We start from the raw sequence: 26,162 nt of genomic DNA, 5'->3' as shown, positions 1-26,162 counted from the left end.
TATCCACATTAACTTTAAGTAAAATGACTGGAAAAACTGGAAGTAATGGATATAAGAAAAAAAAAAAGAAGAAGAAGAAGAAGAAGAAGAATTACTTTGTCTACAAATGTTAAGGTGAAAGTGGAGTTGAAAAACGTGACATCTCAGTGTTGTTTGCAACATTCATACCACAATAGTCAAACATGCAATGTTCAGTAATACTGAGATTTTTTTTTCTCTTTTGCGCAACAATACTGACATAACCACTTTAACCCAAAAACATGAGCAAACATAAAGCTGAAATTAAAATGCGTTTTTTTTTATCGAAATGATCTAGAAAGGTAAGATAAAAAACGGGGAAGAGTAAGATGAGCTGGAGAAGCCTGCAAAAGATTATGTGAGCATGCTCATTCAACAACTAATATTTGGAAAAGAAAAGTAAGAAAGACCGAGAAGAAGACAAATAGGTGCATAAGTGAACATACGAGAGTGTTAGGATTTCAATAAGAAAAGGCATAAGACAACCATTGTGGAAATGGAAAATCCACTCTGGAGACTCGACTAGGCTGGATTGAAGCCTGAAGGAAACGATACTCATTACTCAGTAAGCGCTTCCAAACGCTACTGTTTACATCATCAATATTGAAATGCAACTACAAATTTTACGTTATTTGGTAAGCATCATACTTTTTGAAAAGTTTACTAAATAATCAATTTCTTTTCCTCATTTTTTGGTTTTGTTAGCAATGAATAATGCAACATTCTTGTAAGATTTGTGAGTTAGTTGCAAACTGCAAACTAGTAATTTTTTCATCAAATGCATCGCATCGCCACACAAAAAGTTTAAAAGATTATACTGCAGTTATTTTTATTTAAAATGACCTGTTTTTTTATATCAAGGAACTCGTTTACGACGCTTATCGCAACAGATATCTTTTCCATGCAAGCATAATGCTCTAAAATCTTCCTGTTTCCTACATAGTTTATGACACTGTGCCTTCATGTTAAAAGCAACACAGCACATATTTTGCAAGCAAAAACCATGTTCTGATGACATGATCAAGCTACTTTTGAAGAAAGTGTCTGTTCACGTTATCATGTTTTTTTCAAAATTAAAAACTGTATAAAAACAGGTATCCTTCCAACGGAAAAGATAATGTTCCTTGTTGTGTATTAACTGCCTTTTTGCGATAAAACTTCCCCTCCATCTTTCGATTGACATTAATTAAAATGCAATTTGTGCGGTGCGGATACAGTTTGAACATAAAATTTTTAAGGGGAATTTTCAATACTTAAACATCTTTTAATTTACGAAAACAATTTCAAATATTTACAAACTGTATTGTCATTTTTCTGTGTGCACGTAATAGCCCTAGCTATTGAAAATAGGTCTATTTGTCTTTATTGGTTAGCTTTGCAAAAAATATTCAATTTGAAACTGTTTCTCATTACTTGAAATACGAGCTCGTTTACAAAAGATTGTGAATAAATAAAACAAATACATTATATTTCATCATGTCTTTTCAATGTAAATTTATGAGGACAAACAAAAAAAAATCTAACAAAAATCGTCAGCATTGCATAACCTTTCCTTCAATTACATTTCCCTCAAAGGTTAGATGCCGAATATGGCTGTACGGTGTGTCAAACAATGTACAACTTTAAAGTATAGCCTACTATCGCAAGACTTGCAACTTTCAGAACTTCAGAACTTCATCGCCATTCTAACGCATCAGCTCATATTGCGTGCGATGGCATATGATTAGATCTTGTTAGAGAAAGATTTACCAGACTTTGGACAAATTGCGACTATATAAACGAGCGTTTTGAGCAGTGGTTCAGTTAGTCAAAGCGCAAGCCGCTGTAAACGTCTCAGAATAGCTCTTCAAGCTATAAAAATTTCAATCAAGATTAAATATTGAACAAGTACCTTTACCTAACCTTGTTTTTTATTTTCAGATATCAATAAGTAAGATTTGTTGTCACGTTTTTGATTAATCTTCCAAACCAACAACCATGATTGGATACGAACAAAACTGGATTAATCGCAATGGATTATACCAAACGGTAAGTTTTGCCATTTGCTAATGAATAGCAACTTCATCAAATTTGAACCAAAGTGTTGTAGATATGTAGGCGATGGTTGAATATCAAGTTAATTATTTATCTTTATTTTACAGCAAAAACTTCGACAATGCTCATTGAGCGCAATTCAAGCCAACAAACTTGCAATAGAAGACATCAAAGTTGCTTGTGATGAAACTCAACAAATGAAAGATGCCACTTCTGGATACAACATGGCGTTGTCAAGTCAAAGCCTTGAAGCATTGCTTGCTGATATGAAATGCGCTGCTGAACATATTCAAGCTCAAAAGAACAAAGAGTTTCCTTCATCTCAAGAATCAGTTAAAGAAACACCGAAGTCTAAGAACTCCAAACCAACGTCATCAAAGCGAGCACAACTTTTGTAAGTTTATAATATTTGTAATTTTTATTTTATAATAAATTACCTATAAGGTTCAAGTTTGTGCAAAAATAATAAAACAAAACAATTAACAAATTTCATCAATACAAAAAATAACAATCGAATTAATGTATAAGATATTGAGAATTTTTTTTTAATTTTCAGGTTCAACTTCATTGCCTGGTTGAAAAAAGCTGCAAAGAAATACAAATTGTTGAAAGCACGACGAGGATCCATTGAAGTTTCGTTTGTGGATGCACAGTCTCTCGCTGTAGAAGAACCTCGATGTGAAAGTTTGAAAGAAGTCCTGAACAACAAAGGTAAATAAACAGTTTTAAACTCAATCTTTTGTAACGTTATGTATCATTGTCACTGTTTCAATAACATTAAACTTTAATTTTTATAATTATTGTGCAAAAAAAATTGTTTTTTTAACAAATTTGATGAAACAAATATGTAGCATTTCATTATAATAATTGTTTTATTTTATTTCAGAATGCACACAAGCCTTCAGAAAATTCTTATCCAAAGAACTGAGTGAAGAAAACTTGGACTTTTACATTGCCGTGGAAGAATACAAAAAACAGACCGTCGAAGAACAAAAAAGCAACGCTATAAAATTATTTGAAGAATTCATTGCATCTTGTTCTCCAAACGAGGTATGTAAACAAGATTTTTTAATTATTATTTAGTTCATTTGCTTTAGATATGCATACAATATTAAGTTATATATAAAAAAATAATCGTTTTAACTTTCTTTAAAAAATGTTGGAAGTTCAACAATAAGATTTGCTTACGGTTTAGTTTTATTTACATTAATAAAACACAATTTAAACAAATGCTGATAGAAATAAAAACTGAACCACTTCTACAAATTTTTTAACAAGTCTAATTTTCGTTTTCAGATCAATGTTGATTGTCAAGTTCGAAAACAAACAAAAGAAAATCTTCAATCTCCTGACGACACCACCTTCGACTTAGCTCAACGACAAATATACCGCTTGATGGAAACCGACTCTTTCCGAAGATTTTCCGAACAATTCCGATAAACAAATATTTGTTCCGGATAAAGTTTTCAACGACAGAAGGAATCTTTCCTTTTGAAGAACTTGACTTCACATAATTCCAAACACAATTTTGCCAACGCACGTGCAAATGCTTCGTCATCTATGCAAACGTTTACTTGTTATTGTACTGTATTTGTCATTAATAAACTGTGACTTCCAAGCGACACTGTGGTTTTCAGCAAGAAAAAAGAATTCAAGAAAATTTTCTCTAAACATTCGTAGCAGAACCAGTTTAGTTTGATAAATATACACTCCTATTAAGGTTTAGATTTCTTAAAAAAAAAAAAACTTTCCAGATCGAAATAAAACTTTGCTTTATCATAGTAGTTTTGAAAAATAAATTTTTTTTTGAAGTTTAACCAAGATGAAATTAAACATTTGAAACCAACACAAAAACGTTATGTCGAAATGAAAACTTATAAGTATTTTTAAGCCATTTTAAAAACCCCGAAACCTTAAAATTCACCAAAGTTATTCTTTCAATATCTATTTCGTCGTTCGTCTGAAGCAGATAGTTCGTGATTAAAAGAAGAGCAAGTCTAGAAGTCATTTTTTTTAAGTTATCAAGTCTGCCAAGGCAAGTTATGGTGTCAGCAGTGGCGGATCTAGGGGGCAGTTTGTTACATACCTCCGCCTCCAAAATCCAAAAAAAAAAATTTTTTTTGTCTTTTTTGCATAATTTTCTGGTTCGCTGTTCTCGCTCGCTCAATCCGTCTATAGTTGTGAAAAAAAATATATTGAAAACCTAATTGCAATTTTGAACCAAAACTTACACTACTAGGCTTATAGCCTTTCTTAAATTTCTACAGGACCAGTTTTAATAAATTTGGTCAAATACAAATTGCGAGTTTTACTCAAAAGTCATTATAAGGGCTTCAAAATGCAGAAAAAAATGCCCCAAAAACAAGGTCAAATTTGTCAAAGGTTTCTGGGAAGGCAAGCTCCTTAGACCCACCACACTATTTTATTGTTCGGACCTCAAATTTTACATTGTCCATTTCGTCTTTCAAATTGTAGCCTACTGGTGATTTGAATGTTGCAAAGGTTAAGTCAAATAAACTTGATGACATCATTTGAATGAAAAAGCTTACGGAAAAATAAATTCCAAAATTGCAAGAAAACTTGATGCGATAGAGAAAATCTGATTTAATTACCCCAAAACGGTTTTCAAAGTAAAATCAACTGTAGAGTTTGCTCTATTTGTGGGTTAATTTTCCCAAGCATTGCTATTTGCGATACCATTTTCTCCAACCTGTATTGTCTTTGTGACGCAAGTATTCATTCATGTCAGTTTGATACCATCGACCTTTAGCAAAATGTCAGTTCAGGAGACTTTTCTGCTCGTAAACAGTTTACTATCCAACCAACTAGTGTAATTGATACTTTTTACATGGATTCAAAACCTATAGACGTAAAAACCGACGTAAAGATGAGTAATTTTGATAGTTGGGCATAAATATCTATTGCAGTTTTGGCAATTTTGAATAAACTAAGATTATGCTTCCAATCGAAAAAGTAGGCTGCAGACTGACGCAATCATCACAGAAATACATCAAGGGTTGATTGCCATGTCTACTTGAAAGACATCAGCGGAGCAACCTGTCACATCGTATCTTAAACAAAAGTCTGGGCTTCGATAACTTTAGATAATTTTAAATGTCATTCTATAAATTATAGAATATCAAACGAATATTTGCCGAACTCGAATGTCACGTAGGCCAACATTATTTGCATCAACTGAGTCTTAGAGATAGACAAAGGTTGAACAAGATACTTTTCAAATGCGTATGAAAAATAATTTGTTATTGTCAGCTTAAAGGGTATAAACAAAACTCAACCAGTAAAACATGTTTTTTTTTTCATATACTAGAGGCTATTGCCTTTCAATTATTGCCTTTTCATAGGAATGGAAAGATATAGCCTACCATAGACTTGAATAGCTTGCATTTATTTAAGCTACTGTTGATAGCATGTGTTCTAAACTGTGTGTTTCTTTTTGTTTTTGTGCCATGCTCAATTCTTAAAAAGATTCAAAAATTGCTTATCTGAATAGCAATATTTAGACTATTTTTCAACGCTCTTCCTGACTCAGCTTTAGTACGACTTTGCTGAGTGGATAAACTAAATGTTATTAATTATTGGATGTTCTCGCAAGGCAAGAAAAGCAGTACAGTTTAAACAAGCGTTTTGGCAAGACTGACTTGACTTAAATATCTCCATTGCGAGGAGACACCGAGCATACCGCATAAAGAATCCTTAATTTTATGTGATTTATCCACAAAAAACTGTAAAGATAAAAAGAGCTAGTTTATTACTCTCAATTAAAAAAAAAAAACATGCTGACATTTAAAGTGGTTCATTACTTTTCTCTGTTTACTAGTAGATTAATCGATTAATTTCACATATAGGCTGATGAAGTGATGACTTTTTGTCATTTCTTATAATAAATAATCTAGTGGATAGGTCACTTCGTTTGTATGTCAAAAGTTTATTTGTTTATGTTATTTAAAAAAATATTTTATTTCTAAATGCATTCGTTTAACATTTAATTCATGTGCTTGTTGTATGCTCATCCAAATGATGTCAGAAACATGTTACAATCTCAAGAAGTTTTCAAATTACAGAGGTTGTCTTAAAAAAAGATTTGGAATTCGTCAAACTCAGTTAAGAACGATTATTATTTGCGTTGTTAAAGTACTCAGTTTTGAAATCTTGCTAAACAGTATGATGAAAATCCCTTACATGTTTAAAAAACATGACTTAATCTAACACACTTTCATTTTTACGAAGCTTTCTAAGTTCTTAGTGTTTGTAGCTCACAGTTTAACTGGATCGCTTCGATTTTGAAATGAAACTAAGACCTGGCTTAGAATGTCTTATCGAAGGGAAATTTCGTATCGCATTGAAAAACATTATTATGCTAAGTGTATTTGTTTTGAATAACTCTGTTTTCCACGCGAAGTAGGAGAAATTTCTTATTGATTTAAGTTAGATGATTCACAGTAATCATCAGCAAAATCATTTAGTTTTGTCTGACTGTCTACAAATTACAGCGTTGCTTAGCAGTCACAGTTTATTAATGACAAATACGATAAAATAACAAGTAAATATTTGCATAGATATCAAGCATTTGCACGTGCGTTGGCAAAATTGTAATTGGAATTATGTGAAGTCAACTTCCTCCGAAGGAAAAATATCTTCTGTCGTTAAAAACTTTATGTGGAACAAATATTTGTTCATTGGAATTGTTCGGAAAATCTTCGGAAAGAGTCGGTTTCCATCAAGCGGTATATTTGTCGTTGAGCTAAGTCGAAGGTGGTGTCGTCAGGAGATTGAAGATTTTCTTTTGTTTGTTTTCGAACTTGAAAATCAACATTGATCTGAAATGAAAATGAAAATAAGTCAAAATTTTCTTAAAATATTTTATTTTTTTGTAAATATTTATGAAATACTAGCTCGATTGAAAAACCTACAAGTTTTGTTGAGAGCAATAAGCTACAAAGCTTGTGCAAACAAACAGAAACGAATCTAATTTAAGCATAAAATCTACCCACCTCGTTCGGGGAACAGGAAGCAATGAACTTGTCGAATAATTTCTCAGCGTTGCTTTCTTGTTCTTCAACGGTCTGCTTTTTGTAATCTTCCACAGCAAGGTAAAAGTCCAAGTTTTCTTCACTCAGTTCTTTGGATAAGAATTTTCGAAAAGACTGTGTGCATTCTGAAATAAAATAAAATGCTAGTTAGATTTTATGCAAAGTTACAAAAATTTATCATGGCAATTACATAAAATAAAGTGTAATTCTTTTTTCAACAAATAATTTCAATGGATCATCATGGTAGGTCGGTGAAATGACAAAAAATATATAAATGACACATAGCATTAGAAAAGATTGACTTTAAAACTGTTTGTTTACCTTCGTTGTTCAGGACTTCTTTCAAACTTTCACATCGAGGTTCTTCAACAGTGAGAGACTGTGCATCCACAAACGACACTTCAATGGATCCTCGTCGTGCTTTCAACAATTTGTATTTCTTTGCAGATTTTTTCAACCAGGCAATGAAGTTGAAACTGAAAATTAAAAAAAAATTCTCAACATCTTATACAGTACTGTAATTCTATTTTTATTTTTTGTATTGATGAAATATATTATTTACTTGGTTTTAATATTTTTGCTTAAATCTAGCTTTTATTTAAAATTATCATATAATAAAAATTACAGTTATTATAAACTTACAAAAGTTGTGCTCGCTTTGATGACTTTGGTTTGGAGTTCTTAGACTTCGGTGTTTCTTTAACTGATTCTTGAGATGAAGGAAACTCTTTGTTCTTTTGTGCTTTTATGTGTTCAGCAGCACATTTCATATCAGCAAGCAACGTTTCAAGACTTTGACTTGACAACGCCATGTTGTATCCAGACGTGGCATCTTTCATTTGTTGAGTTTCATCACAAGCAACTTTGATGTCTTCTATTGCAAGTTTGTTGGCTTGAATTGCGCTCAATGAGCATTGTCGAAGTTTTTGCTGTAAAATAAAGATAAAAATAATTAACTTGATATTCAACCATCGCCTACATATCTACAACACTTTGATTCAAATTTGATGAAGTTGCTATTCATTAGCAAATGGCAAAACTTACCGTTTGGTATAATCCATTGCAATTAATCCAGTTTTGTTCGTATCCGATCATGATGCTGATTCAGTTGAAGTCAGAAAGTTATATAATATAATGTATTAAGTTACACGTGTTTGTACTGAAAAATAAAAATCACGGTTAGAATGTTTCGTACACAAGTTAGCTGATTTTAAGCTTGTACCTTCAGTAAGCTGCTTACTTTAAGCTACCGCTCAGTGAAGTGATAACTTCTTACCAATTCGTGGCATTTATATTGGTAGCCAATCTTTCATATTTGAATATTTTTTCTGCTCTCTTTTTTTTCAGATAAAAGTTAAACTATTCGATCGCACGCTACGGTATCGTGAATGATTGGATAGGTGACAAATTTCAGGTTGAACACCGATAAACCCTGGTTATTAACTTCACCCAACCCCTTTTTTGGCATAAAAATCTTTCACGTTTTACAGTAGAAAGGAATTAGAATGTTTTTGATGCCACATAATTGTCGCGAGTGTGCAGTGACACTTTTGTGTTCAGCTGCCAAAGTGAATGTTTGTCGTCGTCTGGTGGACACATTTTGTTCCTTTGGCATGTTGTGAAAGTAGGTTGCACTGGAACGTAGCGTTCGGTTGTGTCGTAAGGCTGTGCTGTTCTACGAAAAAAGTATTGGTTCAACAATATAACTTGCACAGATTGCAAGTTTAATACCATAGTGTCAAAAGTGATAGATAATAATAGTAAGATAATCGACAAGAAATTATTGGATAGAATAAGATCTCAAAAAATATAAAAGTCAAAATTATAGGTAACCTTTTTAAGTTTTAAGTAAACGATAAGCCAAACAGAAAATGTCCGAACTGCTTCTTCGCAATTCCAATTACTTTGTTGTAGACCATTTTTATACCGCAGATAGGCTACAGCAAATTTGCTTCTCTCACATTATAATAATAATTAGCCTAAATAGAAAGAGAAAAGCATTGTTATAAGTAAGTTACCGAAATATTATTACTAACTTGTAGAAAAAACTGGATATTGTTAAATGCATTTTGATTTAAGAAGTTCATTTTTTATCACATTTTAGCAAATCAAATAACAGAGAAGAAGCAACAAAAGACAATACAAGTCAACAACAACTCATTTGCTCCTGCTGATGAAAACAACTCCACGAAATACAGTAAAGCAAAGGAACTTTGTAAATTTGAAAAAGTTCATGAGCAGGAGTAAAATTATATGTTTGTAGCAAACAAAGCACAACATTCAAATCGTAATAAATTACGTTGTAGAAAATGTTTTAGGTTTGATTCAATAAAGCCTTTGATGTTTCATTTCGAATTGGCCTAACTGTTTTTAGTCGTACAGTGGTATGGTTACAGGTGAATTGTTCGTAAACAGTTGTTCGTAAAGCAGTTGTTCGTAAACAATTGTTCGTAAAATCAATTCTTCGTAAAGCAATTCTTCGTAAAGCAATTCTTCGTATACATCAATTCTTCGTATAGGTGAATTGTTCGTAAGCAGGTGATAAGTGAATTGTTTGTGAACAATTTTTCGCAACAGCAAGGTTTGTCTTGCAATTTCCGATGAAGGTGCGTAATGCAAATTTTCCTGAATAACCAAGTTACGACGACACAAAGAAATAAGCACAATGAAAAAGTGCATTTTTTGTTATTTATTGGAATACAACAATTGTCTGTGTTTAGCAATTCTTTGCTTACACTACCAATACTACTTTGAGTAACTTCATACAAATTGTCCACGAGCCAAGTTTAGTATGAAGTATTGTGTGCGATTCCACGCAAGTAATCACAAATTTCATCATCTTGAAAGTCTTGACGCCAAGTTCGGACGACTCTAGTTAGTCTTTCTGCACTGTCCTTGTACTTCTTCTTTGGAGGGGGTCCTGCCTGGCCACTGACATACTGTTCAATGCGAACCTCATTTAGGTTTTGCTCTCGCTTGATTGCAGATATGAACTTCCAGATATCTGGATGATTTGCAGATACCTGGAACATGAACCCTCTGTGCCATCCTTCAATGCTATTATTAGTTTTGGGAAGGCCACTGAGGACGCCATATCATAGCAGTTCCACCTTTGAATTGCAAACATTGGAGGATGGCGCCCTTGACGACGATCTGGGCGCCCAACCCAAGTGTCTTCAAAGTAGTCAATTACTGGCTGAGCAACATCTGGTAATACATTCCCATCAACGAGAATGTCCAAGGCCCGGCTGACTTCATCAATAGGCACAAAGGCCAGAAACGACAACATGCGCAGCCTCAGAGCAAACTCTACACTTGTCTCGTACTGCTCCTTCAGGCCACTTGGTTGCGTCTTTCTCCAAATGCACTGGCACAAATGGAAGAAACAGCCACGGTGAGTTGAAAGTGGGTACTCTCTGCTTACTGCATTAACCATGTCCATCTCAAAATCAGTCATGATTGTCTCTGGAACAGCAACAGCAGGTAACAACTCCTTGATCTTTTGCAGCAGATGAATGTATGTCCCTCTCCTTTTGTCCCCCAGCAGGGCATACATCAGAGGCACTGAAGTGTTTTCCTTTAGTCCGTGTATTGTGTAAAGCTGTTCAAACAGTGAAGGCACTGTCTTGAAGGTGCCGTCAGCATACCAGTGCTTTGAACGGGCAAGGAGCTGCAGATTTCTTTCAGTGGCAAAAAGGATCATACGATTATCTCCAGGCCCAGAATCATAGGCCAAGAATGTTACACCAGCAAACGTTTGCTTGTACTCTACTAGAAGCACAATGTCACGGAGAGAATGTGGGATTGCCGGGCCTGCATTTTCCTTCAATCGCACTTGGGTGACTGCCCTTTTCATGCTCTGCACACTTGGCAGTTTTGCTGCCGTGGCTTGACTGAGTCCAATAGTTTTTGCTGAGACGAGATAACTTGAGGCATCACGACTGTCTTTTGCTGCACAACGAATATTTTCCATAACCTTTGCTGCTTCGACATGACCAGCATCTCCAGTATGATTGTGCTCACCCCTGGATTGTACAATGGCTGCCATAGCAGTTGTTACTCGTGCAGGACATTTCTTATTAAAATGCTCACATTTCCAATAAGAATAAGTAGTTTCTTGCCCTTGTGCGTTAAGTGCACTATAATCTTTGTAATAAAGCTGGCCACTATACAAAAGTTTTGGCTTTCCTTTTTCGCTGCTCACAAACTGTAATGCCATTCTGAATCAGGGACTCTACACTCTGTCTGCTCGTCTACACTCAACAGGTACAGCACGTCTTTAAGCACAATTAGCACATCTCTAGCATTTAGGCTACCCTAATTGATTGTTCGTAAACAGTTGTGACTGTTTTTTTTTGTTTTTTTAAAGCTGTAGCCTAACTTTTATGAACATTTGTTTACGAACAATTAGTATTACGGTCAATTGCATGCCCGAAGAATTGCTTTACGAAGAATTGATTTTACGAACAATTGCTTACGAACAATTGTTTTACGAAAAACTGTTTACGAAAAAAACGTCGGACACCCAGTGGTATAGCCTATAATGCTACTACCAAAGCTTATCAAACTGGATTGACAAGCCAGTCAAAAGATGTAACTACCAATGCCACCAGCCAATGGTAAGAAACACGTCTTTCTTTTCCTTATAAAGGAAGTTTATTTCATCGTTTCTGAAAACAAAAATTAATAGCTGCAAAAGATAATGACTGCTTAGGAAATGAAGTAATCTCAGATGTGGCTTCAAAGAAACACATTAAATTATTTCGACAATTTTAACAAAAATAGTTGTGAACGTGTGGCCATAGATTGCTGGAGGTATGAGGTCTGCATTGTAGGTGGTAAAAAGTATAATAGGTACGAATCATATTTCATTTAATGCTTTAATTAACACAAAACTGTGTTATTATCTCAAATTCATTTATATTACAGTAATATTCACATTAAACGTTGAAGCACATACTTTCAATTGTTTCCAATTCCATTAACAACAATAACGATATTTCTGAAGATCATACTTTTCCAGACTGCATGGCGTGGGACTTGGCTCTAACAAAATTAAAAAATTGGACATGACTTCATCACAAAATTCCATTCGAAAAACTCTCAGAAATGACAAGTTTAGCGCTTTATTGTCTCTAACAGAAGACGAACCTGACGATGGTGGAGATAGTGATGATGGTAGTCGTGGAAGTGATGTTATAATTTTACACCTGCATCACAAAATGTGGAACAAAAAAATTGATTTTTTCCTCAGTTTCATTGCCTGGTCAGTTTGGTCGCTTAAAAACTGACCAGCCAGAATTTTTCAAACTTGTTTATCGCTAACCTTCTAACTTAACTGGATAGTATCAAAATAATTTCTAATTTTCTCGATTTCTAAAACAACCAGAGCCTACTTTTTGTGATGTGACGTTTCTAATTGATGTTTTTGTGGTGACTTCATGTTTGAGATCTTGATGAAGTTTACTCCAACAGCTACTTTGCGACTATTTTTCTTAAAAGCAAAATTATATAAATCCTGTTTTGGTATGTAACCTTTCCAGTTAGACACCGTCATGTCTTCGCACGCTACAGATTCTTAATCCTGTCAGGAAAAATTTACGCAAAGCCTTGTCTATACACCCAAGGGTCTTCTTATCTAAACATTGTCGTCATACGCAAAACCATCACACGCGATGGTTCTGACTTTAAAACTTTTCTTCAGCTACAATTTTTTTCTATCTTTGGATTTGCAGTGTCACGGTGGGTACACCTAATCAATACTGTAGCTTGCAGAAACATTTAAGATAGCTGGTGAATATAAGAAAAGTTAAACCGGTTAATGCTTACATTTACAATTATTGCTTTCTTAACGAAATTACAAAAAGAATTGAATATTTCGTCCTGCTGCTCTGTCGTGATTTTGTTGACAGTAAACTATGATAAGAGACTAAAAAAAGGTTGCTGTAAATCTGCAAACGTCTGTTGGATTGGCCCATGATACAAAGATGGCTTCACAAAGGACACAAACTGTTGATATGAATAAAATACAAGTGAAAATAAAGAATATTACGAACCTCTAGCTCCACACAAAGTGAAAATTACTTGATTTTAAAACTTTTTTGTTTTGTTTTTTCATTGGTTTTTGTATTTAGGCATTTTCTTTGAAAAAAATGACAAGATAATTTCGAAATTTTTAACTAAGTTACTTTTAGCACGTAGCAAATAACTTATAAATCGTGTTTTGTGCTGTTCTGTTGTATTGTTTGATTTAATTTATTTGCCTTGTTATTATTAATCAACAGTTAGTAAGAAGTGTCTTTGAATGAGTCGAACATCAATGATACCCTCAAAAAGTCCTTGTGATATTCAATACAGAACTCAGGTCAAGGAATAGCTTGATTTTTAGCCATTACGTTCGTTTCTGTTGATCGAAAATCTTTTGCCTTGAGGTAAAATAATAATTATTTTGTCATCACTTTCCAACTAATCCTTTTACCAAAACCAAATTCACTGTCCGTTAGAAATATTTAAAACAATGCGATATGTTTATTTGCTTCCCTATTTGAGTTTGCACAAACTTGAGGGTAGCGTGTGAGGCAGATTTGACTTGTCATGTAGTTGCATGGTTGGCGACCAATTATAGGCTAAGCCTCACTTACCTATCATACCTTCAAGGCAACAAGTTTGCACGAAAGTGAAGAAGCCACCGAGTAGAACCACGGAAATTACCAACAAAAAAGAACTTATTCGTCTTGACGCACACTTGCATGAGGTTTACTTTGGAGCACAAACAGCACTATAGCAACAAAGCATTTAAATATATAACGAGACTAAAGAAACTGTTACCGGACGTAAAACCAATTCCACAATGAAAGAAGACTTTTGCGATTTTTTATTTGTCTCTTCTTCTAAACGCTAAAGTATTAAAATTTCTTCGTCAATTAATTTTTCACACGAACTACACAATGGATTTGCTTCAGATCAAGGAAATTTGTCTTTTACATATATTCTCAAACAGCAGGATTTTCTTTTTTGGAATACGACGAAATTTTCAAATTTCATGTCAAGCAGTGAATAACCAAGTCAGAGTACTTTCATCCAACATTGCTTTCTCATGTCTCAGTTTGATGTCATTTAGACTAATACCATCATAACATACCTTCTTAGCAGCAATTTTATGTGAAAAGTCAGTTATCAGGCTGCACACACTGTCATGATTACAATGCTGAAAACGTCAGCGAAGTGATAAAACTTGCTTTTCTCTGACTAAGTGCTCAATATCAAGTTCCAAGCTAAAAAATGTTTTCCTCATACGTACATATTGCTATGATAGCCATCTGTGATAGAAGATCTACGATCGTAATACAAGACTTAGAGGTCTAAAAAATGGCTTGATATTTGGAGAGGTCACCAAACTACGTACTGATTCTTTCAACTCGCCAAACTGTCCAGTAAATAAAATAAAATGCAATTGAAAGTGATTGGACGAAAATATACATCAAAATTTACCAAAACATCATGCGCAAAACCAAGCAGGTAAAGTGATGGATCTCAAAGATAAAATGTTCTTCTTTTTAAACAAACGTTCTTGTTTTCAGCTAAAGTGTTTTGATATTTAACTTATAGGCTACATCAAATAAATATACAGTTTCGTGGTTATAACTTATAAAACATCGGTTTTAAAAAATACAAAAATTGTAGGTGCGTGTAGCATTATAAAGCTGCTTTGAACTAACATGGCGTATCTTGTTTCATGATAACCTATGTATCTGCAACAACGGGGCGCATTAATTGACTAATGAAGCAGCATTTTTCACATACATTCTGTTTTAGATTACAAATTTGCTGAAGTTCTACAACTTTGCCAACAATCAACCATTTTAATTTAGACAAAGTTACTGCTAGTGAACATCCGTTTTCACAGCTACCGTACAGTATTCGGTTAATTGTTAAAACTAAGCTCTTTTGTTTGTCATATCCAAGCTTACACCCTGTGGTTGAAGATTTAGACTAAGTGAACGGAAAGGCAAGGAAGCCAATCTTCGTATTCACCTTCAGGCATGCCTTTAAGTGTCCTGCCAAAGACACAGCCGCATGCTCTGGAGCGGTGTCGAACCGGCGCCCTTCGATTGCCGTTCCAGAGCTCTCACCACTCGGCTATGCAGCCGATAATTAAGCTCTGAAAGAAGCTTTGTCAGTCTGAGGATAAAGATTCTCCCAAAAAAACAGTCAACCATGACAGTAAGATATTTGGAGATCTCTAATCTACTCCAAGAAACAAAAACACGAATCAAGTTTAGTGACATCACAAACAATTTTTCACCTGGTAGGCTACATTAATGTCAAAGGACACGACACCCTGCAAGCCAATAAACTGCAACACTTGCGTTGTAATTTGAAACACTGTTTGCACACAATGCGGTTGTATGCAATTTGAGTTTTTGTTTTAATCTTTTTCAATAGGCATCATTTTTCTAAAACACCTTGCAAAATACTAAAACACACATAATAACAATATAATACACATGTGAAGAAAGTTTGCTTATACAAGTAAAAAGCTGAAAATAAAAACGTAGTTTCACAACTAACCAACGCAAGCTGAAATCAGGCAAAAGCAAAAATTGGTACACCACTGCACAAAGAAATAGAATACATAAGATGCAGCCAGAAGCAGTGGCCAACGCGTACATAAATAAATGTTAAAGTTCCTTTCAATAATTTTTGGTGTGGTCAAAATGTATTCATATGTATTGCTTTTTTTTAGATGCGACATCAACCCAGACAGCAAATTAAACGTTTGCAGGCGTTGAATCAATGTAAAAAACGGTTGATTTACAGTCTGGGAAGCGACTACATGCAGAGCATTAGTAAAGAACATGTGATTAAAAAGATTTAATCATTGTTATCTTATATATTGAAAGCTCATGTTTGGCTTTTTTATCTTGTAGTATCTCCACAAATCGAAGAGCTTTGTTTGGATGAAACCATTAATTTTGACGTCACAATGCATAATGAAGAAAAATAAAGATGATAAAAGTATAAACAGTGATACACAATGGAATGTTGGGCATCTTTGGCGAAAACGAGTGATAAGCCAACTTTGTTTATCTATGAAGATCTCTCTTTGAGTCTGCTTTCAACTCGAAGGCTCGCACGCTATGTCAGAATTTGTTTAGGGTTCCTCTTCTTAAATAAACTATCTTGTACATCGTGAATGTTTTTCGAAGAAGTCATCCCTGGATTACTAAACCTAACGCGCAGGTGACAAAATTGAATATTGTCTTGTTGATATTACAGAGACCTGTTTACTTTAATTATGTGCAATATAACGCGATTTGAGATGAAAGAAAATTAGATATGTTTTCCGCTTCTGCCAGAATTTTAATACGATATTAATTGTTTCAGGAAATGAGCCACATTAACTGATACTGTTTAAGTACATTTTTGGTTGATTCGAAGAAATAGTTTGGATTCTTGGAAAATTTGCATGAGGTTAAATCATATGCGATTGCCTCAGTTATTCCGTAGACAGAAATCTCTTATCTGTAACTTTTGTCAAAGTTTGGTTAAAGTTTGATTATGGCAATAAACGCCAGTTTCATAAGCAGGACCAATTCCATTATTTTTTCAGTGTATCAAATTTGTTTCGTTCTTCTTGAAGGATATTATATGTTTAAAAACCATGTTCAACAAACCCCCAAACCCTTCTCGTTATCACAGCCTTACACGAACAATTTGCATATACTGTTCTGTGTTTATGATAGAATCGCATGTTATTTCATTCATTAGCAAACTTAGTATTAGTTTTCCTTTTCAATATTTCTCTTGAAAGCTGCATGCATATTAACTTAATCTTATTGGATAAACAGATATGGTCTTGAGATAAATGACAAAGATTCTTGGCGAAGTTGTCTGAATGTTGATCCAAAGATTACGAAAAAATGTCCAAGGGTTAGTAAAAAACGTCTTAATGATTTAACAAAGAATCTATAGCATTGACATGATTGGCACTCATAGATTGTACGGATATGCTAAGTGTACTAGCATTGAAGTTATCGAGTAAGCTATCTGTCTTATGGTAACAGGCTAGCTTTATTTAGATATAATGTTAAAATGCACCATTGGTTATTTGACAAACACTTAAGATGAAACAACTACTTTCAATGGTCGTAATTCTAAAACTTAGGCGTTTCTTCTCATGTATATAGTGTTCATCATTTAAATTGTTGAACAATAGCAGTCATGACAAATTATTTTTTGAAAGAACAAAAATTTAAAACTTTTCATTTTAAGCCAGACTGACTGTAGCATAAATATGAAAAGTCTTATTTTTTATTACATAGTTTTTTGTTTTCAAAAGTTAATTGTCATTGCTCTGAACAAATAACAAGGCAGCTGCATTTCTCCACACCAAAAAAAGAAAGTTTAAAGGCAAAACCAAGATAAAAAACAGATTTTCTTTTGTACGAAAACAAGTGGGCTTAAAGCAAGAGGAAAGCGGAGGCTTAGTGACGACTAACGACAGAACCAGAAGTATTTGTCATAAAATGCAAACCAATTTGTCTTAGCCTCAAACTAAACAAGAAAAATGTTAATTGGGAGACAACTTAAATTACAGTCTAGATCTAGATGGTTATGAGCTATTCTTAGACAGCGCCTTTGGAATAAGTATAAATGCAATTTTTGACCAAGTATATCACGCACACAAATGTCACAAATCCACTGAGGTCGAGAATTCGTGTAAACGCAAAATGTATTTCAAAAGTGTCTTTGTGCATGGCATGCTGAAATGCCAAAGCAGGTTTTTATGAAAAACGGTTTGTAACCACTTAATTTAAATTTTTAGAAATAAGCTTTATTTTAAATGGGTAGTGGGGTATTCATAACATTTAACAAAGATTTCTTTGAAAAGTAGGCTATTTTATCTAACGAGAAAACAAATTCACCTTACTGTGGAAGCCTAAATAAACAAATATAACAAAATATATCAAGGGATCTGTGGCTTCACAGAACGTAAAAGCGATTTTCTGTTATCAAAATATATTAATGAAGCCCTTCCAATGACAAAGTTGGTATGTTCTGAAACAAATGACCACCTAAGAGCAATCACAGTATTTGAAATTAACTGTGTGCTAGAAAATCCCTCACGATTTCATTCCGGAATGTTTTAAGAATAATTTTTAATCATGACGGTATCCGGATTCTATGATACCAGTAAGTAACACTAACCAAATGCATCACAACATGATACTGATATTTTTTTATTGAAGTATGAACAATTAATATTGCCAAGGGCAATCGAACATAAGCCTCTTGAAAAACGTGATTGTTAAATACGGATTTGACACATTTCATCATGTAGACTACTTTTTGCTTTCTTTAATATTCAAAACTTGATGTTCAAGAATCAAAACGCTTTCACCGGACCATAAATTTTCTGTCTCATTGTACAAAGCTTCGCTTAATAATCAAAATTAACTGAGACCTTTGACGGCCTAGACCTGCGAGGTGTGACTGTGACTTGTGGTGAAAAAGCTATTACAGTGGCCTCTGCTTATTAAGCCCACCTTTGGTCAGGACGATTCTGAGCTTATCAAGCTGGTGGGCCGATTAAACGGGGGACGATTCTTTGCCACTCCTATTCATTCAGTAATAATTCCGGACCAACAAAACTGGGTTTAATAAGCGGGTGGGCCTATTGACCGTGAGCTTAATAAGCGGAGACTACTGTAAATGATGCGTATCAGCCAGGTAAGCTCCTTTTCAGAAATGCTTTATATTTTTCTGACTATAAATCATCTAACACAGCACTGCCGGCGTAGCTGATAGTTTGGAAAGTTTGGGGTGTTTGGCTTGTGAGGTGGCTAGTTTTGAACTAGTAAAGACAATTAAAATGATACGTTTTGATGGAACCGCTAATCAAAGTTCTTGCGGTTGCTTTTCGACTTGCTGTTGTGCTGTAGTCTACATGGTACAACGTATATTGCAATTCACTTGCCTGTGAAACTCTTGTTAACATTGCACTTTTGGTTACCCCTTTTCTCACGACCATGTCAAAAGTGGAACTTTCGAAATAAATTACAAACTAAAATCAAATTTAGTAAATTTTAAAAATACGACAAAGCGCCCAGAAGTAAGTAGTAATAAGAATAAAAGCATTATAAATGTCACTCTACGTATAGCAACAAAGGTTAACAAATATTCATTGTAAAAATAACAAGAGATTACTATGTGGTTCATCTAAAAATTGTTGTTTGCTAATTGCCTCATCACAAGAGATAGAGAATTGATAAACAAAGTTTTCAATTAAAATGTACCAAAAATTCATGACTCCAATCCTACCAAGCATGCACCCGACCCTAACAAGTGACGAAGAATGAGCTTGTTGTTTGGACTTTGAATTTATTATCCTTATTGCTCAGTTTAGAAATGACCGCATTGTTTTTCTATTTGTCTGAGACATGGTTTGCAACACAACAATAAATAGTCGTGACATGGAAAAGACAAGCAATGCTTGAGATAAAATCTGCAGAGGAGTTGATTGAAAAAAATCATTTTTAATTTTTAAGCAGTTTCATTTTTATGTTAAAAATTTATGATCAAACCTATACATTTATGGTAACCTACTTTGTCATAGATAATATTTACACCTAACAAATTAACTTATTTCATTTGATTTGTTCAAATTTCAGCATTTAATGTCATGCAATTGTAAACGACAACTGCAGATACTCAACCAATCAGTAGGCCAACCCATTTTTATTCCCTAAAAGTAGAACATGCAAGTTGTCCAATAACATTTTTAAAATAGTAGCCTAATCGTCTCATTTTCTGAGAAGGGGCTGGCCTAACATGAATGTGATATAGTCGTCAACGACACTAGACGTACGTTGTGGAGTTAACAAAGAGGAGAAGCCGTTGAGGAGATAATTTAAGCAGTTTACCAATAACATCCCAGGGCCCCAAATCGACACACGTCTATGAAAAACGCAATACATTAAAAGAAATGTGGTCTCTTCAAGTTTTCGGGCTCCTTAGAGAGGTTACGAGCCCATAAAATCACCCTGAATCCTGGTTCGTAAGTGTCCCTGGACCCCTGTCAACGTCACTGGGAAGAAATGTCTGACTGATGATCTTTATTAAAAATTAATCCAAGCAATAGTACGCCTTACAACATGATGATAAACAAACACATGCGGCGTTGTGAAAACATTTTATTTGCGCAAGTCATGTAAACACTTCATTTGCGGGCATGGCAAGCACACATAGTTTGTTGGTGACAACTCCTCCACAAACCAAAACTTTTAGCCATCAACAGGTGTAATCCACCGTACGTTGCTGGTTAAAGGCTTGCGAAAAGATCAGGGTGCATTGGTGAAGGGTCAAACTTATCAAAATTTAAGATACACATTTCAAAGATTAAGTTACAATATTTCGGTAGTTAATCAATCCAATCACTTGCGAAAGAATGTAGATTAAAATGGCTTCACAGCACATTTGGTGAAACGAAAACGTTTGAAAATGAATTTTTGCTTTTGTTTCAGCCACAATACCACTTACAGAAATTGTTTCATATTTCAGGTTATTTAAATCAACCTCTTTTTGGATTTGTACCAAAAAGTTATTAAAATGGAGGACGCCGACAAAACCAAACAGCAGTAAAAAACGTTGTCAAATTGTTTTTGTTAGAGTGTGGTATTCAATTATAGTAAACAGATTGCTGTTGGCCAAAAGTGTAAATTTCCTACTGTCTTGTAACCTACAACCTGCTATGGTTGCTTGCCGAGTCTCGAATACCCATGTCAACGAAATACAGTAAACAAATACTTGAATCAAGCTTAATTAAGGTTTCGTTTTGCTATGACAATCTAAAAATCGTCTGAAAGAGTCGTTTTCCATGAGGGTAAATATATGTTTTTGAGCTTCATCGAAGATAGAGGGATGGGGATCCTCGACCTTGGAGGCAATTTCTTTTCTAACCCGAGCTTCAATATTTATCTGAAAACGTTAATGAAGACAGTTAGCAAGTGGATACCAACAGTTACAATGAAACAACCATAATTTTTTCTTGTTGACCCAAGTCGTTAACCTATTATAAAAACACCATATTGATTTGAAAGTATGTATTGAAGATGACGATTTTGCACAAGATTGCTCATTGTTCTGGTCTGTTTTCCACACTATTGCTTTTAATAGCTGCGTGTTTTTTGATGCTTATAGTCAGTTAGCTAGTTACCTTCAAGAAGTTGAAATTTATTGCATTTTATAAATATATTCAGATTCCTGACGAGGGTTTAAGTTAAGCCGAAAACGTTTGACTATTAAAAGTTTAAAACTATTTGTAAATAGCCTATATAAAATATACTGTTATAATGCTCAACCCTGTTGTATTGTTGTGTCTTGCCTGTCTTTGGTACAAGAAAGCAAACACTCTCCCGAAACTATAATGATGAATTTCTATGTACAACCTATTTTTGATATGCTTGTCGATGACAAAAGCATCAGACAAAACTATTAAGAGCTTCTTGGCAGGAAATGATTAAGAGGTTGCAACCTTGCGTTTCTCCTCTTTGTTTTAATAAGGTGTAAACTTGCGAAACCACTTCGTTTTGATTGATTGCTTGCTGTCCATCATGATAGGAGAATGATGTATTTCTTGTATATTAGTTATTTAGTCAATTGGATTTAGCGGTTAAGATGGCAATGTTAATTTTAAGTTTCTCTTTGGATGGTAATTCGTCATGTTGACTCAATTCAAGATTAAGTATATTGCCTTTTTTTCCAATGATCAGTTTAAAATTTTAAACAATGTTAATTTTCAACCAATTGAATATAATTTGCGCCCAAAAGAAATCATTAATTTTGACCAATTATTTGGTACAGTAGAATTCGATTACAATGACATTTTTCTACAATAACACTTTTCGAAGGTTCCTTCAGGTCTCACTATAGGTTACGCGAGTTCTACTGTACATGCAAAGACCACAGGGTGCTCATGGTCTATTATATTTGGACGGTTCGAAACAAAATATTTTCGAGAAAAATTAAAAATTTCTTTGGCGTTAAATTTTTTATCTTGTTTTCGTTTCGTTACGTTTCGAAATATTTTCTCAATGAAGACTTTCGCTTCGGACTTCAAACCATTTCGTTTCGTTGTGCATTCAAAGTAAACCGAAACGCTCAAGATTCTCAGAATGCAGAAAGAATCGTAAATTTATATTTCGAACAGATCTTACACCTCGTTCTTGAAAAATCGAACGATGAATGTGGGAATGCAATTTGGGTCTTTTCGGTGTAAGGCCCACAAGTTATTGCGATGACCAAATTATTTACTTATCAATTTCCAGTTGTACGTCAAGTGTGCCAAAACGTCAAATAACGAATTGTTATTATTTGACAATGTCCACTTGGGTTACCAGTCAACTAAAAATATTGGGTAAAGTGTAATAATCTCTAGTCATTTGATTCTTGATACAAGCGTAAGGCAACCTTGCTATACCAGGGATGCCTGATGCTTGAGTTAAAAATTAAACAAAATATACCAAGTTTATTTGGGCATTCTACCGTTCCTAATGAATTGTTTGAGAATAATTAATTGTTAATCCGTCCGATCTAGCTAAAAAATGGTACTTTTTTTTATAGAAATTGATCAAAAACTCACATAAAATAAATTGTTTCTCACCTCTCGAGGAGCAAAGTTTGATATAAAATTGTTGAAAATATTTCTAGCTGCGCTTTTGAAATCTTTCAGGTCTTTATATTTTTCAACTTCAATCCAAAATTCCAGATTTTCGTAACTAAATTCTTTCTTCAAAAATTCCGCAAATCTTTTTCTGGCTTCACCTAAATATAAGTTACCCGAGTCCATGAAAAACGATTTCATGTGAAGTTGAAATAAGACACAATCTAAAAGTGTCATTAAAACGATTAAAAAATCTCCTTGGCGGTCAAGTAACCAGAACCAAAAGTCTTTTGTGAATATCTAAGTTAAGTTAATTATGAACACAAAGCTGTGAATTTTTATTTTTAGTCGAATTTCCTACCAAAACTACCTTGTTATAGAAATCAATACAGTTATAACATTATTATACATAAGTTGTATTCCTTGGAAAGATAAAAATAACTTTCTCTAAAATAAATTTTTATCTCAACATGATAATAATGTAATCACGATGAAACGCAAACATTTTCAACCATAATAAAAGTCAATCTGATATTTTATAGATTATTTTCAAATTTCAGAACAATTAACTTGAATAAATTCTTAAATTCCTATAATGTAAACTTCCTTTACCTTCACAGCTAAGTGTCTCTTTCAAAGATAATCTTAAGTGGATGGCTGGCTCTTCGTTTCTGTAAAACAAAATTATTTAGCAACGAACGAAAGCCTATAATTAAATGGCGCTGACAAGCTTTCAAATTCGTCTTTGTTTGAAGTAATAGTAGTAAATGATGATAATTTTAATCAACAGTTTATCATACAACACTTTGTCACAACGCTTTGCTAACCTTGGGTCACAGTTGGTGACTTTTTGCTTTTCTTGCGACTTTGTATTAACCCAAGATTTCAACAACGATCTGAAAATTGAAAAACGTTTTGAGTAAAAAACTAAAATATCACAATTTTTTTAATAATGGCTGCAATCAGCTGATTTAAATCTTGCCTTCTGATTGGTTAATAAACCGCATCTGCTGCAGCAACCTGCAGATTACAAATAAGCTCACTGTTTCAAGTGTATTTAGATAAATATAACTAAGAATAAAGTAACTGGTGCCATGCTTATACGATCTACTTAGCATAAAAATGATGCGCAAAATATCAGAGAAATAGCTATTACAACACTTTTCTGCTTATGTTTTACGGAATAAGAATTATTGGAAAAGAAAAAAACATATTTTCAAATAGAACTTTAAACTTTGACTTGAACACCAAGAGTTGAAAAGCTATTTTTCCATCACAGGTATGCCTACCTTATAGAACTCTTGTTTCGCAATTTTACATGCTTCTGTTTCATTGGAGCATCGTAATTGTTTTCTTCTTCATTGGATGAAGAATTTGATGAAGAAGATAAAGACGCAGTTTCTGAACTTAATCTACGATCGGATATAGATTTTTCCATTTCATGAACAGTGTTGTTGTTTTCAACTAAAGAAAATCGAGCGGATTTTCTCCATCCAACTTTGTAGGGCGATTTTGGCTTTCTTCTCAATGAAACAACTTCTTGCTTTGTTTCTGAAATGGGCTCCAGCATTTCTTGTTCATTTTGTTGAATTGAAGTAGGTTTCATTTTCTTGTTAGAATTGGAATGATCAGTTTGAAAATTTCTAGTAAGATAACTTTTCGTATGTGCTGAAAGTTCTGGTTCAAATTTGTTCTGACAGAAATCTGCGCAGGATTGTGATTGCGATTGTCTTACATTAGAAGACGGGTACGAATGGTTACATGGCCAATCCTGCAATTCCATTTTTGTCCTTGGCATCTGCTTTGCCATGTGCATGGCTTCCACTGAAATTTGTAAGCTGTTCCTTTTTTGATCTGCGACTTTGTCATCATTTTCTTTTGTTCGATAAAAATCTGATGAACTCTGCGATAAAAGACACACTTTGGTGAGTGTTGCAGAGATAAGTGGTGATGCATTGTCTTAGTGTTCATACAATTTAACTGTATAAGTTTCAGATTTTGCAAATGACTTAAAATATTTGAAAAGTACGTTTGAGAAATAAACCAAACTGTTTACTTAAATTGACCTTCCACAGTAGCTTTGATGTCCGCACCCTAAGCAAATACAGGTTTTCTGTACATTTTGTTTATTTGCAAATCCATTTAGGTTTCAATAAGCTGAAAAAGTAGAATTTGTAAAATCATAGTGCAAATACTACTTGTTCAGTTAAGCGCAAACTAATTAAATAAAAAAATACGTAATTCCTTAAAGGTAAGTCGGAGTCCCATACTTGAATCCAAGCATCGAGAGATGAGAAGATAAGGTTCTCATTATACTAAGCCAGGCTCTAACGAGAGTAGGGTGGCCAGTTCCTTTATCTCGGCCGTCTTTAGCCTACTTCAGTAACTACGCCCACCCAATTTATTACATCCTGGGTAGAGGTGAGCGGTGTTTGTAATTCCTTATTCGTGTTTGTAATTCCATAATTCCTTATTCTACAGTAAAACCAAAATTTAACAAAAAAATGTGTATTTGTTTACGTGGAGTTTTTCAAATGCTGTTGAAAGATTCGTATATTAACACCACTGCCTAAAACACATAGACAACAGTTTTATGAACTCAAAATTCTCTTGAAGCATTGAAAACTGATAGAATGATTTTAAATCAGTGAAATAATTGTTGTCGTGTGTATATTGGTTTTTTCTTGAATTGTTCTTGGTGATGTTGTAAAACTTTGAAATGTTCTTGGTGATGTTATAAAACTTTAAATTTATCAAAAGTTTTAAAGAACTCACTTTGCTACTTCTCCTGGAGTGGAATGGAAATTCTAACTTTCTTTTCTTTTTCATTGTCATGCCGGTGTCTGTTTTTCCTGAGTCTTCTTCTTTAGGTCCTTCCGCAGTTCGGCTTTTAGAAGATAGGCTAAAAGTGGAACTGCCGAAAAATCCGCTTTTTCTTTTGTTTATTCTCGAATCATATGTTTCCATTTCCCGAAGCAGCAGTTGGAAGCCCTGATGAGAAATGGTGGCGCTGCCGTTGATAAGTTGTCCCGGAAACAATCCTAGAGCTTCTTGAACCGGCGTGTCATCGCTCGTCTGTCGTTGTCCGTTGCTTGGAAGTACGATCATGGACTGAGGTCGGCGGGATCGCTCCTACAATAACATCAAAAATTTATTTACAGTGATGAAAAATAATCTTGCTCAAAAAAAGACCTTGTTCAAAGAAAGATGATGTTGGAAATATTGCATAAGATTAAAAGAATTTCAAAAATAACAATCATCATTAATCTTTAATGTTCTGCATATAAGCTAGCTCATTCATGGCCATTTATTCTTTATTTTAAAGTTCGTTTGTGTATTCAATTTTGTCTTATCACTAAGTAATTTATTTTTTGTATTGACAACTTACCCGATAT

The 26,162-nt window shown here is 34.0% G+C and overlaps 3 protein-coding genes across 3 annotated transcripts in view; 2 read left to right on the top strand and 1 right to left on the bottom strand.

Moving 5' to 3' along the window:
* The window catches only part of LOC145764761 (uncharacterized), a 68,790-nt gene extending 43,031 nt beyond the window's left edge, over positions 1 to 25,759 (top strand). Inside the window, exon 13 of the transcript XR_014288520.1 lies at positions 25,750 to 25,759. The gene's annotated coding sequence lies outside the window, so the exon portion shown is untranslated. The remainder of the gene's footprint in view (positions 1 to 25,749) is intronic.
* LOC145765424 (uncharacterized) lies at positions 1,939 to 3,674 on the top strand. The gene is made up of 5 exons (XM_082577246.1): positions 1,939 to 2,046; positions 2,160 to 2,446; positions 2,609 to 2,763; positions 2,939 to 3,102; positions 3,349 to 3,674. The coding sequence occupies exons 1-5, from the start codon at positions 1,996 to 1,998 to the stop codon at positions 3,490 to 3,492; spliced, it is 801 nt and encodes a 266-aa protein (XP_082433372.1). The 5' UTR covers positions 1,939 to 1,995; the 3' UTR covers positions 3,493 to 3,674.
* Positions 6,579 to 8,264, bottom strand: LOC145765543 (uncharacterized). The gene is made up of 5 exons (XM_082577380.1): positions 8,148 to 8,264; positions 7,746 to 8,032; positions 7,425 to 7,579; positions 7,065 to 7,228; positions 6,579 to 6,890 (listed from the first exon to the last, which is right to left on the bottom strand). Exons 1-5 carry the CDS (start codon positions 8,196 to 8,198, stop codon positions 6,747 to 6,749), a joined length of 801 nt encoding a protein of 266 aa, XP_082433506.1. The 5' UTR covers positions 8,199 to 8,264; the 3' UTR covers positions 6,579 to 6,746.
* Positions 25,760 to 26,162: the final 403 nt, after the last annotated feature.

This window comes from Aplidium turbinatum, chromosome 2 (assembly GCF_918807975.1).
Source record: "Aplidium turbinatum chromosome 2, kaAplTurb1.1, whole genome shotgun sequence".
Classification (NCBI taxonomy): Eukaryota; Metazoa; Chordata; class Ascidiacea; order Aplousobranchia; family Polyclinidae; genus Aplidium; species Aplidium turbinatum.
This window is presented reverse-complemented; position numbering and strand designations above follow the sequence as displayed.

Coding starts and splice junctions, on each gene's coding strand:
- LOC145765424 (XM_082577246.1), top strand. CDS start 1,996: ATGATTGGATACGAACAAAACTGGATTAATCGCAATGGATTATACCAA. Junction 2,047..2,159: donor GCAATGGATTATACCAAACG/GTAAGTTTTGCC, acceptor TTTATTTTACAG/CAAAAACTTCGACAATGCTC. Junction 3,103..3,348: donor CATCTTGTTCTCCAAACGAG/GTATGTAAACAA, acceptor TTTCGTTTTCAG/ATCAATGTTGATTGTCAAGT.
- LOC145765543 (XM_082577380.1), bottom strand. CDS start 8,198: ATGATCGGATACGAACAAAACTGGATTAATTGCAATGGATTATACCAA. Junction 7,229..7,424: donor AGAAGTCCTGAACAACGAAG/GTAAACAAACAG, acceptor ATTTTATTTCAG/AATGCACACAGTCTTTTCGA. Junction 6,891..7,064: donor CTTCCTGTTCCCCGAACGAG/GTGGGTAGATTT, acceptor TTTTCATTTCAG/ATCAATGTTGATTTTCAAGT.